The sequence below is a fragment of the Cricetulus griseus genome, chromosome 2 (assembly GCF_003668045.3).
Source record: "Cricetulus griseus strain 17A/GY chromosome 2, alternate assembly CriGri-PICRH-1.0, whole genome shotgun sequence".
Lineage (NCBI taxonomy): Eukaryota > Metazoa > Chordata > Mammalia > Rodentia > Cricetidae > Cricetulus > Cricetulus griseus.
This window is the reverse complement of record NC_048595.1, coordinates 188169970-188182262: the sequence shown is the minus strand read 5'-3', so window position 1 is coordinate 188182262 and position 12293 is coordinate 188169970. Positions and strand designations below refer to the sequence as shown.

The following is a 12293-nucleotide window of genomic DNA, read 5'->3' as shown; positions in this document are numbered from 1 at the left end:
ACAGAGATTGATCCACATTATATTCATTTTATAATTTGTAAGAGCAAAGTAAGCATTTTTAAAAATCATAGGGTCTTTAACAAACATAAGGCAGGAGGGGGAGTTGGGGCTAAGGCTAGGGCAGATGGGAAATGTCAGAGGGTTGAAACAATATAACTAAAGCACAGAAATGAGGTATGTGTCCCTGTATAGATCACAGGAAGAGTTATTCCTACTGCGGCAGGGTTGATGCAGCTGGGCTGTGTTATTGATGCTCTTTTCTGTGTTAGCTATTTGGAACTTGATTATTCTAGATTGCAGTTGGATTTCTAGACTGCATTTAAGACTGTTGAACTCATAATATAGTTTAAACATTGTAGCCACATTTTATCTGTGGTAGAAAAAAGCTTGTAGTTTATAATAAGTATTGAGTTAATAAAGTGTAAGTAATTAAACGTAAGCTAAGATAGTGCAGAAGTTTATTAAGTTTAAGAAGAAGAAAAGAAATAGAGGTGTAAAGTTTGCTCCTAAGAACTGTGGAAATGTCAGCTCTGCCGGATTTGTTGTTTCTGAGGGAAATACTAGAGACCATGCCAGTGCTCCTTGACTTACCATGGGGTTGCATCTTGGTAAACACATTGGAAGTTGAAATAATTTTGGTAAAAATGCATTAAAAACCATGAATGGTTGCACCTGATAATGATCTCAGCATTCAGTTGGCTGAGGCAGGAGGAACCTTCTTTGTATTGTACATTCTTTGTCCTAGGGATAGAGTGGTGAACTAAACAGGCAGGAGGGATCTGATGGGCCATTCCTGTATCCCATTCATGGGCACTGTCTCTTTAAGTCCCATGTTCTTCTGCAGTGCTTTGACAGTGCTTCAAAGTTTGAGTGTGGTAGCTTGAATTTCCTTGAGGAATTGTTTGAAATGTTGGTGGCAGATAAACCTTGAGATATATGTGCTAGTTGGGGGATTTAAGAGGTAAAATCCCCACCATTCATGGTGAAGGGCTGGGGAGCTCTCCCTGCTGCCAGAGTCTGGAGATGAGCACACCTTAGTCAAGCTTTGCAAAACCCCATGCTCACTGTAAATGCTAACCTTTGCACTAGCCGTATTTTGTTTATTTAATTATTGAAGAAATTGTTAAGCCTGTCTTCACTAACTAGACATATTGTGTGTAATAATTCTTTTTTCTATTTTGCTTCTTTTATAGTCCATTCTTATTCTGGGAAGGAACTTATATGCTATAATCAGTTCTCTGTTTTTGTTGTTGGCTCTGGGGGCTTTGGTGGAAAACGGACGTCAGAAAAACTCAAAGTAAGACTTTTTTTGAGGTGTAATGTTTGTACATTTTAATGGGGCATATGATAGCAACTCAGTATATGTTTCAAAATGTAAGTTAGAAAAAAGCATATCCTGGAACATAGATCATTTGTTTTTTGGGAATTTCATGCTCTTGATAAATGTTGCTTGCTGGTCCACACTGGCTGGTTTGTGGCATTGCACTCCTTTCTACCACATCTTTCCTGTCTAGTGACCACTGTCTACTTTCTTTAAATTATTTGTATGTGTGTGGGATCTACAGATGTCTGGCAAGCGGAGGCATCAGACTCCTGGTGGGTGCTGGGAACCAAACGAGTCTCCTGCAAGAGCAGTGTATACTCAATCTGCTGAGCTGTCTCTCCAGCCCCACCCCCTTTTTGTGTTCTTCAGATGAAATCTAATTCTATAGAGCAGGTTGGCTTCAAACTTGTAGCAGTCCTCCTGCCTCAGCTTCCCAGGGTTCTAGGGTTGTAGGCGTGAGCCCCTGTACCCAGCTTCCTTCACTCTATAAGACTGACTTACTAGACTCTGACTGAGTCTTTCCTTGGTAGCTTTCCTTTCTCCCTTCGCTATTCCCCCAGCCCCCACATCACACACTTAAAAAGAAGTTAAAATTGCTTTTGAAAAGCAGCAGCAGTCTCTTATTGTGGAAGCAGCCTCTTTCCTTGTGGCCTTTTAGGATTGTGTTTTTGGGATTTTTGGAAGAAACTTGGTGATATCTAAACTTAGTATTTCATAGTGAAAAATCATCAATGCTGTAATTAGAATAGCTGACTTTATTATTAACAACTGTGTAATAGTGGCACAATTGATCTCCTCTCCCCCTCTCCCCCATACCCCTTTTTTTGTTTTGTTTGTTGAGACAGGGTTTCTCTGTGTAGCCTTGGCTGTCCTGGAACTTGCTCTGTAGACCAGGCTGGCCTTTAACTCACAGAGATACATTTGCCTCTGTCTCCTGAGTGCTGAGATTGAAGGTGTGTGCCCCCATGTGCACTTGCATTCCTGTGTACCCTCCACATAATTAATAATTAAAATCAAATTAAAAAAGCTGATAATGTATTATTTTTATTAACATGGCAAACTAAAATATGTAAATTGTTGTCATCTTCTTTTTGCATAGAAAAAACTGTCTTTTGTCCTCTGTGACCTGAGAATAGTTCTGATAATATTTCTTATATTGAAAAGAATCATTTTAGAAAAATTATAATTTAAAAAAGTTAGGAGTTATGAAATTTTAAATATCATTTTTCTCTGTACATTTAAAAAATCCTTTATCCAGTTTGCAGAGTTTATTGACACATCGTTGTTTATTGGATGTCAGTTTTGTTAGAGAATCATATATATTTAAACTGACACACAATGTCTTCTGATTCCAGGCAGCTGTAGCTGTACCAAAACGACCCCCTGATGCTGTACTGAGGGACAGCACTTCACTAAATCAGGTGAGAAGTACTGATCCATCAGGCTCATATACTGTTCTGTTCATACCCTATACCTGTGTATGTCGTTAGGAGTGACTCCAGCATCTTATTCCAAGCACGGAAAAATGAAACACAAGGCTTTGCTTTGTAGAGTAAGTCCTTGGAGAAGGGCACTCCTTGGAGTGATAGGCGGAAAGGTTTGCTGGCGATGACTGGCTTGGCAGAAAGATGGTGTGTGGATGTTCCCTCCTCAGAGATACAGGGCTTTCAGGTTGTCAGGGAAGAGGTTGAGAAGTACAGCAGAGTGCAGAGAGGGGGAAGCATGATGGGCATCAGCAAATGTGAAGGGTGAAGTCTCATTTACATTGGTGGGTAATGGAGGACAATGTGTGTGGGCAGATCTTTACAAAAAAATGGAAAAATTGTGCCACTAAAGAATAAATTTATGCTGGTTTTTTTATGTTAGTATCTTTTTATTTAGCAAGCAAACACAACTGTATAGTTTTAGCCTTATAAATGCCACTTCCCAGATATGCTGTTTAAATGTCCATAGAGGAGAGTTTCTTCACTGGTAGCTGACTTTGACCGTACAAGTAAAACAAGTGTTTCATGAAGAATAAAGATTTCTGTGCAGTGATGTAAAAAGGCCAAACAATGAACGGCTCTCAATACCAGGCATTGTATTTGAGGAGAATGAGAAACAAACTGTAGTTTCACTAGACATATGTCTAATGCTGATTATATTGTCAGAATTTCAGTTATTATTGAGTCGGTTGTATTTCCCGTTAAAATATAATTGTTTATTAAAATCATTTCTGTGCTAAATCGACAGCAGATATGACTCAAAACAGGGTCTTCTTTTTGGGGACCCTTTCAGATTTAGGCCATCCCTTTATGGGGCTGAAAATCTAAAATGTCACAAATGCTTCACAGGACTGTCTGCATTGCTTGCATAGACCAGGAAATGCAAATTTTCAGTAAGTTAGTACTGAGAGGGATCCTGGTAAAACCGACTTTAAAGATGATAAAATAACCTCGAGGACCTGAAAGATAATGATGAGCTAACTTGCTGAAGAAGATAGGTGGGCATCAGATTCCTTCAGAGCCGGGTGGAAGTGGGGCACCATTCTTGGGAAATCAAAGTTTGCATCAACCCTTCTAAAAGAATACTCCACATGAAGGAGCTTCATCTAAACGGTTTCTGAGGAACACTGACTGACAGATTGAAATAGCCAAGTGTAAACCCATGACTAGGCTAGAGACTGAAAGGGCAGAAGTAACATACAGTATAAGTGATACACCCCCCATGGGAACCATAAAAGGGATATGGAGATGCCCTGTTGTTAAGGACACATGGGAGATGAAAGGCAACAATTAAAAACAAACAGACTTAGTGTAATAAGTTGAGAAACTGAGGAAGAAAAGGAACAATGAAATAGAAAATGAAGGAACCTGGAGAGATGGCTCAGGGGTTAAGAGCTCTGGCTTGCTCTTCTACCGGAATCGGGTTCAATTGCCAACACCTACAAAGTAGCTCACAAAGTTCTGTAACTCTGGTTCTAGGGGCCCAACACTTTCTTTTGGTCTTTCTGGTGTAGTGACATCCATCTTCACACCCAAAGGGGCGTGGTCACAGGTGCCTACTTGACAAGGGATAAAGATTAGGTTTGGGTCTTAGAGCTCTCTCTTGCTTCCTGCTCTGGTTGTGGGTCACAGAGAGCATCCCGGCGGCGGCAGGGTTGGCATCCTTGGAGCAGGAACCTGTGGCAGTCATTTGTTTCTTGTGTAAGTGCATTCTTCCCAAATAAACTTCACTTCACCTGTACTGAGTCTAGTGAATCTTGATTCTCACACAATACTCTGGGTTTGCAGACATACGAGCAGGCCAAGCACCCATATACATGAGAAAAGAAAATGAAAATGAGGGCAATAACTGAAAGGATAGGTAGAGAGTAGTTGGGAGAAAGACAAACAGATCAGCGTACTGGAGGGAGACAGAACCATCAGCAGCAGCGAGAACAACACTGAGATGCAGTCCTGTAAAGCTACACCATCTGCTTACCTCTGTGCTGATGGCTTGGCTACCAAGATTGCTAGTTTGGAACTGTGGCATCCCTTCCCCATAGCAAAATGCTGTTTGCTACTTCCTTGATGGATGGCTGTAGAGAGTACTGTAGGGAGCTGTTTTGTTTTGGAATGGTTTTTTAGCTTTCTTTGTCTCAGCAGGGCCTCAAATTCCACCTTGGTGCTTTTCATTTTTTTTTATTTTAAATTTATTTTTCATTTTACTCACCAACCCCAATTCCACCTTCCTCCCCTTCTCCCATACCCCCTCCTCACCCCTTCCCTCCATCCACTTCTCTGAAGGAGTAAGGCCTTCCTTAGGGAGTCAACAAAGTCTGGCATAACAAGTTGAAGCAGGACCCCCTGTATCAAGGCTGAGCAAAGTATCCCACCATAGAGAATAGGCTCCAAAAAGCCAGTTCATGTACCTGGGATAGGTTCTGGTACCTTTGCCAGGTACCCCCAACAGATCAAGCAACATAACAGTCACCCATATTCAGAAGGTCTAGTTCAGTCCCATGCAATTTCTTGGGGGATATTTTTGTCTTATCCTCTTCTCCAAAAGAGATGCTTTCTGGGGTTTTCATCCTCAGGCATGCACACTTTTCTGGGGCTTGCATCCGCAGGCATGCATACTCTGTCCTCTGTGTGGACAGGGCTCTAATCAAGTACTAATCAGAGACTTTGTTGACTTACACTGTTGCTAAACCCTTGTAAAAAGATCTAGAAATTGCTAATGTTCACTGAGACAATACCCATGAGTTTTATCTCATTTAATTTCTGCAGTTGTTCTTTGAAAGTGAGTCCTCCTAGCTTGAGGCTTGGTGGAGAAACTTGCTTAGCAGTGATAGGGTGGATGTGGATTCTAGTCCCTCTGGAATCAAAGCCGATTATGTAGGTCATGTCTGACAACTTCTCATTTTGATCCAGAGATGTGTCTTTTTTCGTAGTATACACGATAGCAGATAGTGTGTAGTTTCCTAGTGTTAACTGTTTGTGTATGGCTTTTGAAAGAAATAACTTTTATTTTCTAACACACAGAATCTTGTAAAGAATACTGAGCCACTGAAAAGTGAAATTCTCACGTAAGCAGACTTGTTAAGGAAAAGATGTTGAGGCAGGTCCGGCAGACTGTAACAAGCTATTATAAAGATGCATTAAATGCCCAGCTGTCTCATGAGTTTCTTCCCTTTAACCCTGGAGAACATTCTAGGTTGAGAACTGCATGGTTTAAATACCAGAAAATGATGGCTTTCCCTACATTTTTCTGCTTTTCTTGCCTTACCTATTTAAATTAGTAATGTGAAAATTTGAGCTATACATACACTGACTCATATTGGCAAGCTATTGGTTTGTTTTTGGTGCGTGAGCTGATATTCAGGATTTAGTGTGCCAGAAAGATGGAAGTTAGTGAGAAGGCTTTGACATTTATCTATCTGTCCAGTATTATGTTACAGATTTCAAAGAAAAAAAAATTAAGAAAGTTGGCATAGATTTTGGTTGGCTGAAATAGACTTTAACTCTTTACCTGTCTCTATTGGGTTTTCCCTTTCTGTGGTTTCCCTTTAGGTGGGATGGGGGGTGGGGGTGTAATTCTTGCCTTCCTTTCTTATTGTTTTATCCCTCACTCTACTGATTACAGCAAAAGTCCTCATTAAAACTTAAGGTTACAGGGAATTTTGTTTTTGTAAAAATTAGTTATCTCTTTGATCACAGTCTAGATTTATGTACATTATATATTTTAATCAATAGTTGGCAGCACTTCCTGTCCTACACTTAATGCTTTCTTAGAAAACACTGAGTTCAGTGATGATTTTTCTCTGCAGGCTGCTTTGTACCGCCTCAGCGGGGACTGGAATCCCTTACACATCGACCCTAGCTTCGCTAGCATTGCTGGTGAGTCACTGAAAAATATTGAAGTAATGCTTATGACTGGTAATTTGAATAGCATTGAAAAGGTAGTTTTCATATTTATTCAGAGGCTATAGAAAGGTATGAAGTAGTCAGGAAATGGTATGTGGTTTGCTTGAAATTCAGATGGTAGAGTGAAGCTGCTGCTACTGAAGGCCTCGGATAAAGCTATGGGGAAGGATGGGGACTATCTCAAGGGAGACAAGGTCATTAGGGGAGAACAAAATCTTAAAAGGCTAGAAAGCTATATGAAATCACTCACTGTGGTTTGCCTCAAACAAAATGAAATAAAAAAAAGTTTTTTGTGTTCCCAAACTTTTTCAAAAATAGTTTTTGTTACTTATGTCTTAATTTCCCACTGGGAAGTACTAAGTACTATTTACAGAACTTTTTTTTTTTTTTTTTTTTTTTTTTTTTTTAAGATGCAGTCTCCATCTGTAACCCTGATTAGGTTGGAACTTGGTATGTAGGCTAGGCTGGCCTTGAGCTTAGAGAGCTTTGCCTACCTCTGTCTCCCCAGTGATGTGATAAAAGGTAGTACCATCTCTCTTGGTGCATTCTATTTCTTAATACATGGTATAATTCATGGTAAAATTGCAGTTTAAAAGACATTAAAATGCTGAACTAAATACATACTTAGATATGGCACTTTCCATGTATAAAAATTTCCATGTATCCAAATCTTCTTAGGTTTTGAGAAGCCCATATTACATGGATTGTGCACCTTTGGATTTTCTGCAAGGCATGTTTTACAGCAGTTTGCAGATAATGATGTGTCAAGATTCAAGGCGATTAAGGTATATGTCTCTTGCATAATTTTTTTTGGGGAAAGGGGCAGGTTGAGACAGGTTTCTCTGTGTAAGCCTAGCTGTCCTGGAACTAACTCACTCTGTACACCAGGCTGGCCTCACCTGCTTCTGTCTCTGGAGTGCTGTGATAAAAGGTGTGTACCACCTCTGCCTGGCCTCAGCATATGTACTTCTGAAACTCTACATTTGCCTTAACAGAAGATATCAGTGAGTGGGTTTGGACTCTCATAACAGCACCTGTAGCACTGATGGGACTTAGTGTTTTTTTGTTTTGTGCTTAAAAGTTAATTTCAAGATTTAACTGTTTACTCACTTTGTTAATAACAAAGGAAAGTGTTTCTGTCTACAACATTTTTGTCTAAGTCAAAAGATACGTGCTTCAAAGGCACTATAGCAGTGTCAAATGGCTTTAAAATATTCATTAGTTTATCCTCCATGCAAGAGTGAAGATACATTTTCTGATGCCTGAACCTTAATTACACTCATTATTTTCATGGTTTTTATTTAATCACAATTGATTTTTCTAGTTCTGCAATGTGTGTATAGATTCACATAGTAACATAAATGATTGTGTTCTAAAATGTGGAAATATTTTGTTCTGTGTATTCCATATTAATTAGTGCTACTTTGAACTCCAAATTGTTCTGGTGGCTGCCAGAATCACTACCAATAGGATTATGGTTTTGGTTTTTTATTTGTCATGAGAAAATGCTGCCTTTTCGTGTGTTCCCCCCCTCCTCCACCAAATGCTGGGAATTGAATTTAGGGCTTCACATAAGCTAGGCAAACACTCCACCAGTAAGGAGCTGTGTTCCCAGCCCTGGTTCTCTTGTTTTGAGGGAAAAGAACTTGCTTATTGTGTGTGTGCATGACTGTCAGTGTCCTTTCTTTGTTAGTTTTCTACATTTTTGATATCTTCTATGAAGCTTAATATATTTAATTCTCTACCTTTTTCCTTTTACCTTCCCTGAAACTTCCCTGCCAAGTAGAAGTTTCACTTGCTAAAACACTTATTTTAATAGGTTCGTTTTGCCAAACCAGTGTATCCAGGACAAACTCTACAAACTGAGATGTGGAAGGAAGGAAACAGAATTCATTTTCAAACCAAGGTATGAATGATGGAGTTGGAAGTATGTGCTGTGTGACTCCCTGCACCACAGTGTCATTGTCATTTTGTTCTCTGCTACCATTTTTGTAGTTAGTAATAGCAATCTTTGAGAGAGAAACTTGCGAGTTCTTTTAAAGTTAATGTTGACTTTTAGTTCAAACTAAGATTCCTCATGTGCCTTTTAAAATTTTTTCTCACTAAGGAAAGATCTTGCAGCTTGGCTCAAGAGAATCAGAGCATCAGTTTATATAGTCTAACAGGAAAGGCATTCAAAACACATTTTTGCTAAGTTACAGGCACAGCTACTTGTGTTCTAGAGAACTGTGAGGTTGGAGCCTTAGTTTTTCCCTAGACAGAAACCATGTGGTCTGATCTCTCTCTCTCTCTCTCTCTCTCTCTGTCTCTGTCTCTCTCTCTCTGTCTCTGTCTCTCTCTCTCTGTCTCTGTCTCTCTCTCTCTCTCTCTCACACACACACACACACACACCCTATAAATCTATAAATTACCGTTTTGTATAATAGAATCTGGGTCTAATTAATAATTGCCAAGCCAGTCAGTTGTCTCTCTGTTGGTTAAGTAATTTTGAGGAAGACTTAGTGAAGCTCCAAAAAAAGCACTAAAAGGACATTCAAGTTTGTTTCATTATTAACAGTTTAAAAAGCAACTTTTGTTGCCAAGGCTCAGCAGGTAATAACTTTCTGTTGCTGTGGCACATAGAGCAGGCTTAAGTATTCCAATAGTGACAATGACACTTTTATTTATGGAGATGCTGTTGTCTTCAATAGCAACTTTCAATAACAACTCTGTATTGTTATTGAAATATAAGAAAATGTAGGTTCCTAAGAAAATCTTGGTGTTGGTAATGACTTGCTGATGGCCTCATGGGCAGCATTTGAGCAAGTAGGTGTACAAACCCAGTTCCACATGGCTCCGAAGCTTCAGTATCAGGGCTGCTTTTTCTGTAGTTTGTCCCTCCAGGAACTGGTAACTTAGAATTTCACTTTAGTATTAATGCCTTCCTGTTGCTGACAACATGTTTTTGCTTTAGGGATATCATTTGTTTTATTTTGCAAATTTCTTCTGTATTAAAGACCTAAGGGTAAGTTTTGCCTTACCCTTAGGAACAGACACTCTGGTTTCTTTTTTTAAATTTAAACAGAGTCTTAATCTCTAGCCCAGGCTGCTCCATTAGGACTTTTGATCCTCCTGCCTCTGCCTTCAAAGTGCTGGCATTGCATACATGCCTTTCCAAGCCCAGCTGGTGTAGTACTTTAAACTCTATTCTTCATTCCACTCATGCGTGCACACACCCTGGCTTTCTCTGAAACCTTTTCTTTCTTTCTTTCTTTCTTTCTTTCTTTCTTTCTTTCTTTCTTTCTTTCTTTTTTTTTAAGATTTTATTTATTTATTATGCATACAACATTCTGCTTCCATGTGTATCTGCACACCAGAAGAGGGCACCAGATCTCATAACAGATGGTTGCTGGGAATTGAACTCTGGAAGTCGGTGCTCTTAACCTCTGAGCCATCTCTCCAGCCCGAAACCTTTTAATTCACTAAAATCTTTGCCTCCTGTTCTTCAACTCTCTCTTTTCTGTCTTGCATAAAATGTTTGTGGTCAAGTCAGGGTCCTGGGGACTGGTACTAGGGATTAGCCCAGGGTGTTAGCAAATATATAACCCCAGCCCTAGAGTTAAGAGTTGTACTTGAAAATTAATGTGCAAATAGGCTGGGAATGTTGCTCAGTGACAGAGCACTTGTCTCTGCCATTGCACACTAGGCCTTGGGTTCAGTCCATAGTACCATGAAGAAAGCAAGAAAGACACAAACACAAAAGAACATGAACTCCAACTGTGTGGACCATGACACTGTAGGAAACATTATAGGTTTTTATTTTCATGCATTCCTAGCATGAACAGTCCATGGATACTTTGTCTGAACTTAAAGGGCTGAGAAATAACCTAAATGTAATTCATTCTTCCCATTTTAAATGGCTTTAAACATGCTTTCTCTTTTCAGAGTGTTTTCTCCTTCCCCAGTAATTACAGGGGTGTAGAAGACTCCTACCTTGACTCCCTCCTTTCCAGTGTATTTTAAGAAACATTTAAAACAAACATTTCAGAACTATATGCTCATATGCTTATAAAAAAGCAATTTTCTAAAGTGTATTTTGTTTTTTCATTAATTGTGCCTGTGCTTTTCAATATATATATATATATATATATATATATATTTGTAGGGAAGGTATTTTCCCTCCTTTCAAGAATGAAGGGAGGTAGTCAAGGGGGATTAGGGGATTAGTTAAATTTAAAGTTGTAACAATTGATACTTAACTTTTGGAAATTTGTTCTCTGTATTGTAAATCCATTGCTATATCACAATATGTACAGAAACATGCTTTCTTAGTCCAGGCTAGCATTGAACTTGCAGTTCTCTTGCTTCAGCCTTTTGGGTGCTAACATTACAAGCCTGGCTTACAGTATTGTTCTTATGGATGAGTAGTCCCTGGAATGATTTGAAATATAGGGTTAGGAATGAGAGTTTCTTTAATGGCAGGTGTAAAAGGTTATTTGGACATTTACTTCACATTGTGTATACTTCTGACTTGAAATAGGATCCAGAATTATGACTTTACAAACATTATCATCTGTTTCTACCCAGTTTTAAGCTATATTAACAAAACAAATTTGCTCTATATGGGGGTATTATGACACACCTTCTACTATTTCCAACAGTTGACTGCTCACTCTGACTCCCCTCAAAATATACTTGGCCTTGGGTAAAGGAAATCTCCAAAATACCAGAGCCCAGGCTCTGTCCTAGATCATTTAAATTAGTATTTAGGTTTTAAAAATATCATTTTATTATTTTTAAAGTTTATGTAGCTGTGTGGTTGTGTATATGGGTATATGCATGTGAGTGCAGCAACTCACAGAAGCCAAGGGGTGGGATCTCCTAGAGCTGGAGTTGCAGGTGATTGTGAGCTGCCTCATGTGGGTGCTGGACTGGAAACCAAACTGGAACTGAACTGGGGTCCTCAGTGCTTTTAACTACTGAGCCATTGCTCCAGCTCCTTTAATTACTATTTTGGAAGATGAGACCTGATGATAGTTTGTTTTCTTTTTCCCTTCTTTAAAAACTATCAGTTGATTCTATATCCAGGCTTATAACAATTATGTTAATTCAGAAAATATTCATGTTTCTTCTTATTTTTTATTTTTTCATGTTTATTATTTTATTATTTACATCATTGATCTTTTATTTGGCTTTCTAGCTTTTGTTTTAAATTTTTTTTATTTCAAAGAAAAGTATGAGGTTTCTTTAAAATGGCTGTAGCATTTCAGGATGGAACTGTAAACCATCAGATTGAACTGTATTTATTTTCTATCCCACTTCTACTCTTCAGGTCCAAGAGACTGGAGACATCGTCATTTCAAATGCATATGTAGATCTTGTGCCTACATCTGGGGTTTCAGCTCAAATACCTTCTAAGGTAGGCTGCAAAGACTGGCATGCAGTCACTTCTGTGTGTGAGCCTTAGTTAATGTCACTTCAGGATTGGTCAGGCTATTTCCGTTAGCTATGAAAAGCCTGTTGCAGAAATAACATAATTTAAAACTAATTGGAATGAAAGAAATATTTTGATAGCTTTTAAGAGGTACTTTTAAGAGGAAATA

At 38.9% G+C, this 12293-nt stretch overlaps 1 protein-coding gene across 1 annotated transcript in view; it reads left to right on the top strand.

Annotated features, from left to right (window-relative positions):
• Positions 1-12293, top strand: part of Hsd17b4 (hydroxysteroid 17-beta dehydrogenase 4) — a 76520-nt gene that overhangs the window by 48102 nt on the left and 16125 nt on the right. Inside the window, exons 16-21 of the mRNA XM_027400882.2 lie at positions 1194-1297; positions 2680-2745; positions 6615-6684; positions 7390-7496; positions 8531-8617; positions 12023-12109. Of these exons, the coding sequence (XP_027256683.1) occupies positions 1194-1297; positions 2680-2745; positions 6615-6684; positions 7390-7496; positions 8531-8617; positions 12023-12109 (521 nt within the window). The remainder of the gene's footprint in view (positions 1-1193; positions 1298-2679; positions 2746-6614; positions 6685-7389; positions 7497-8530; positions 8618-12022; positions 12110-12293) is intronic.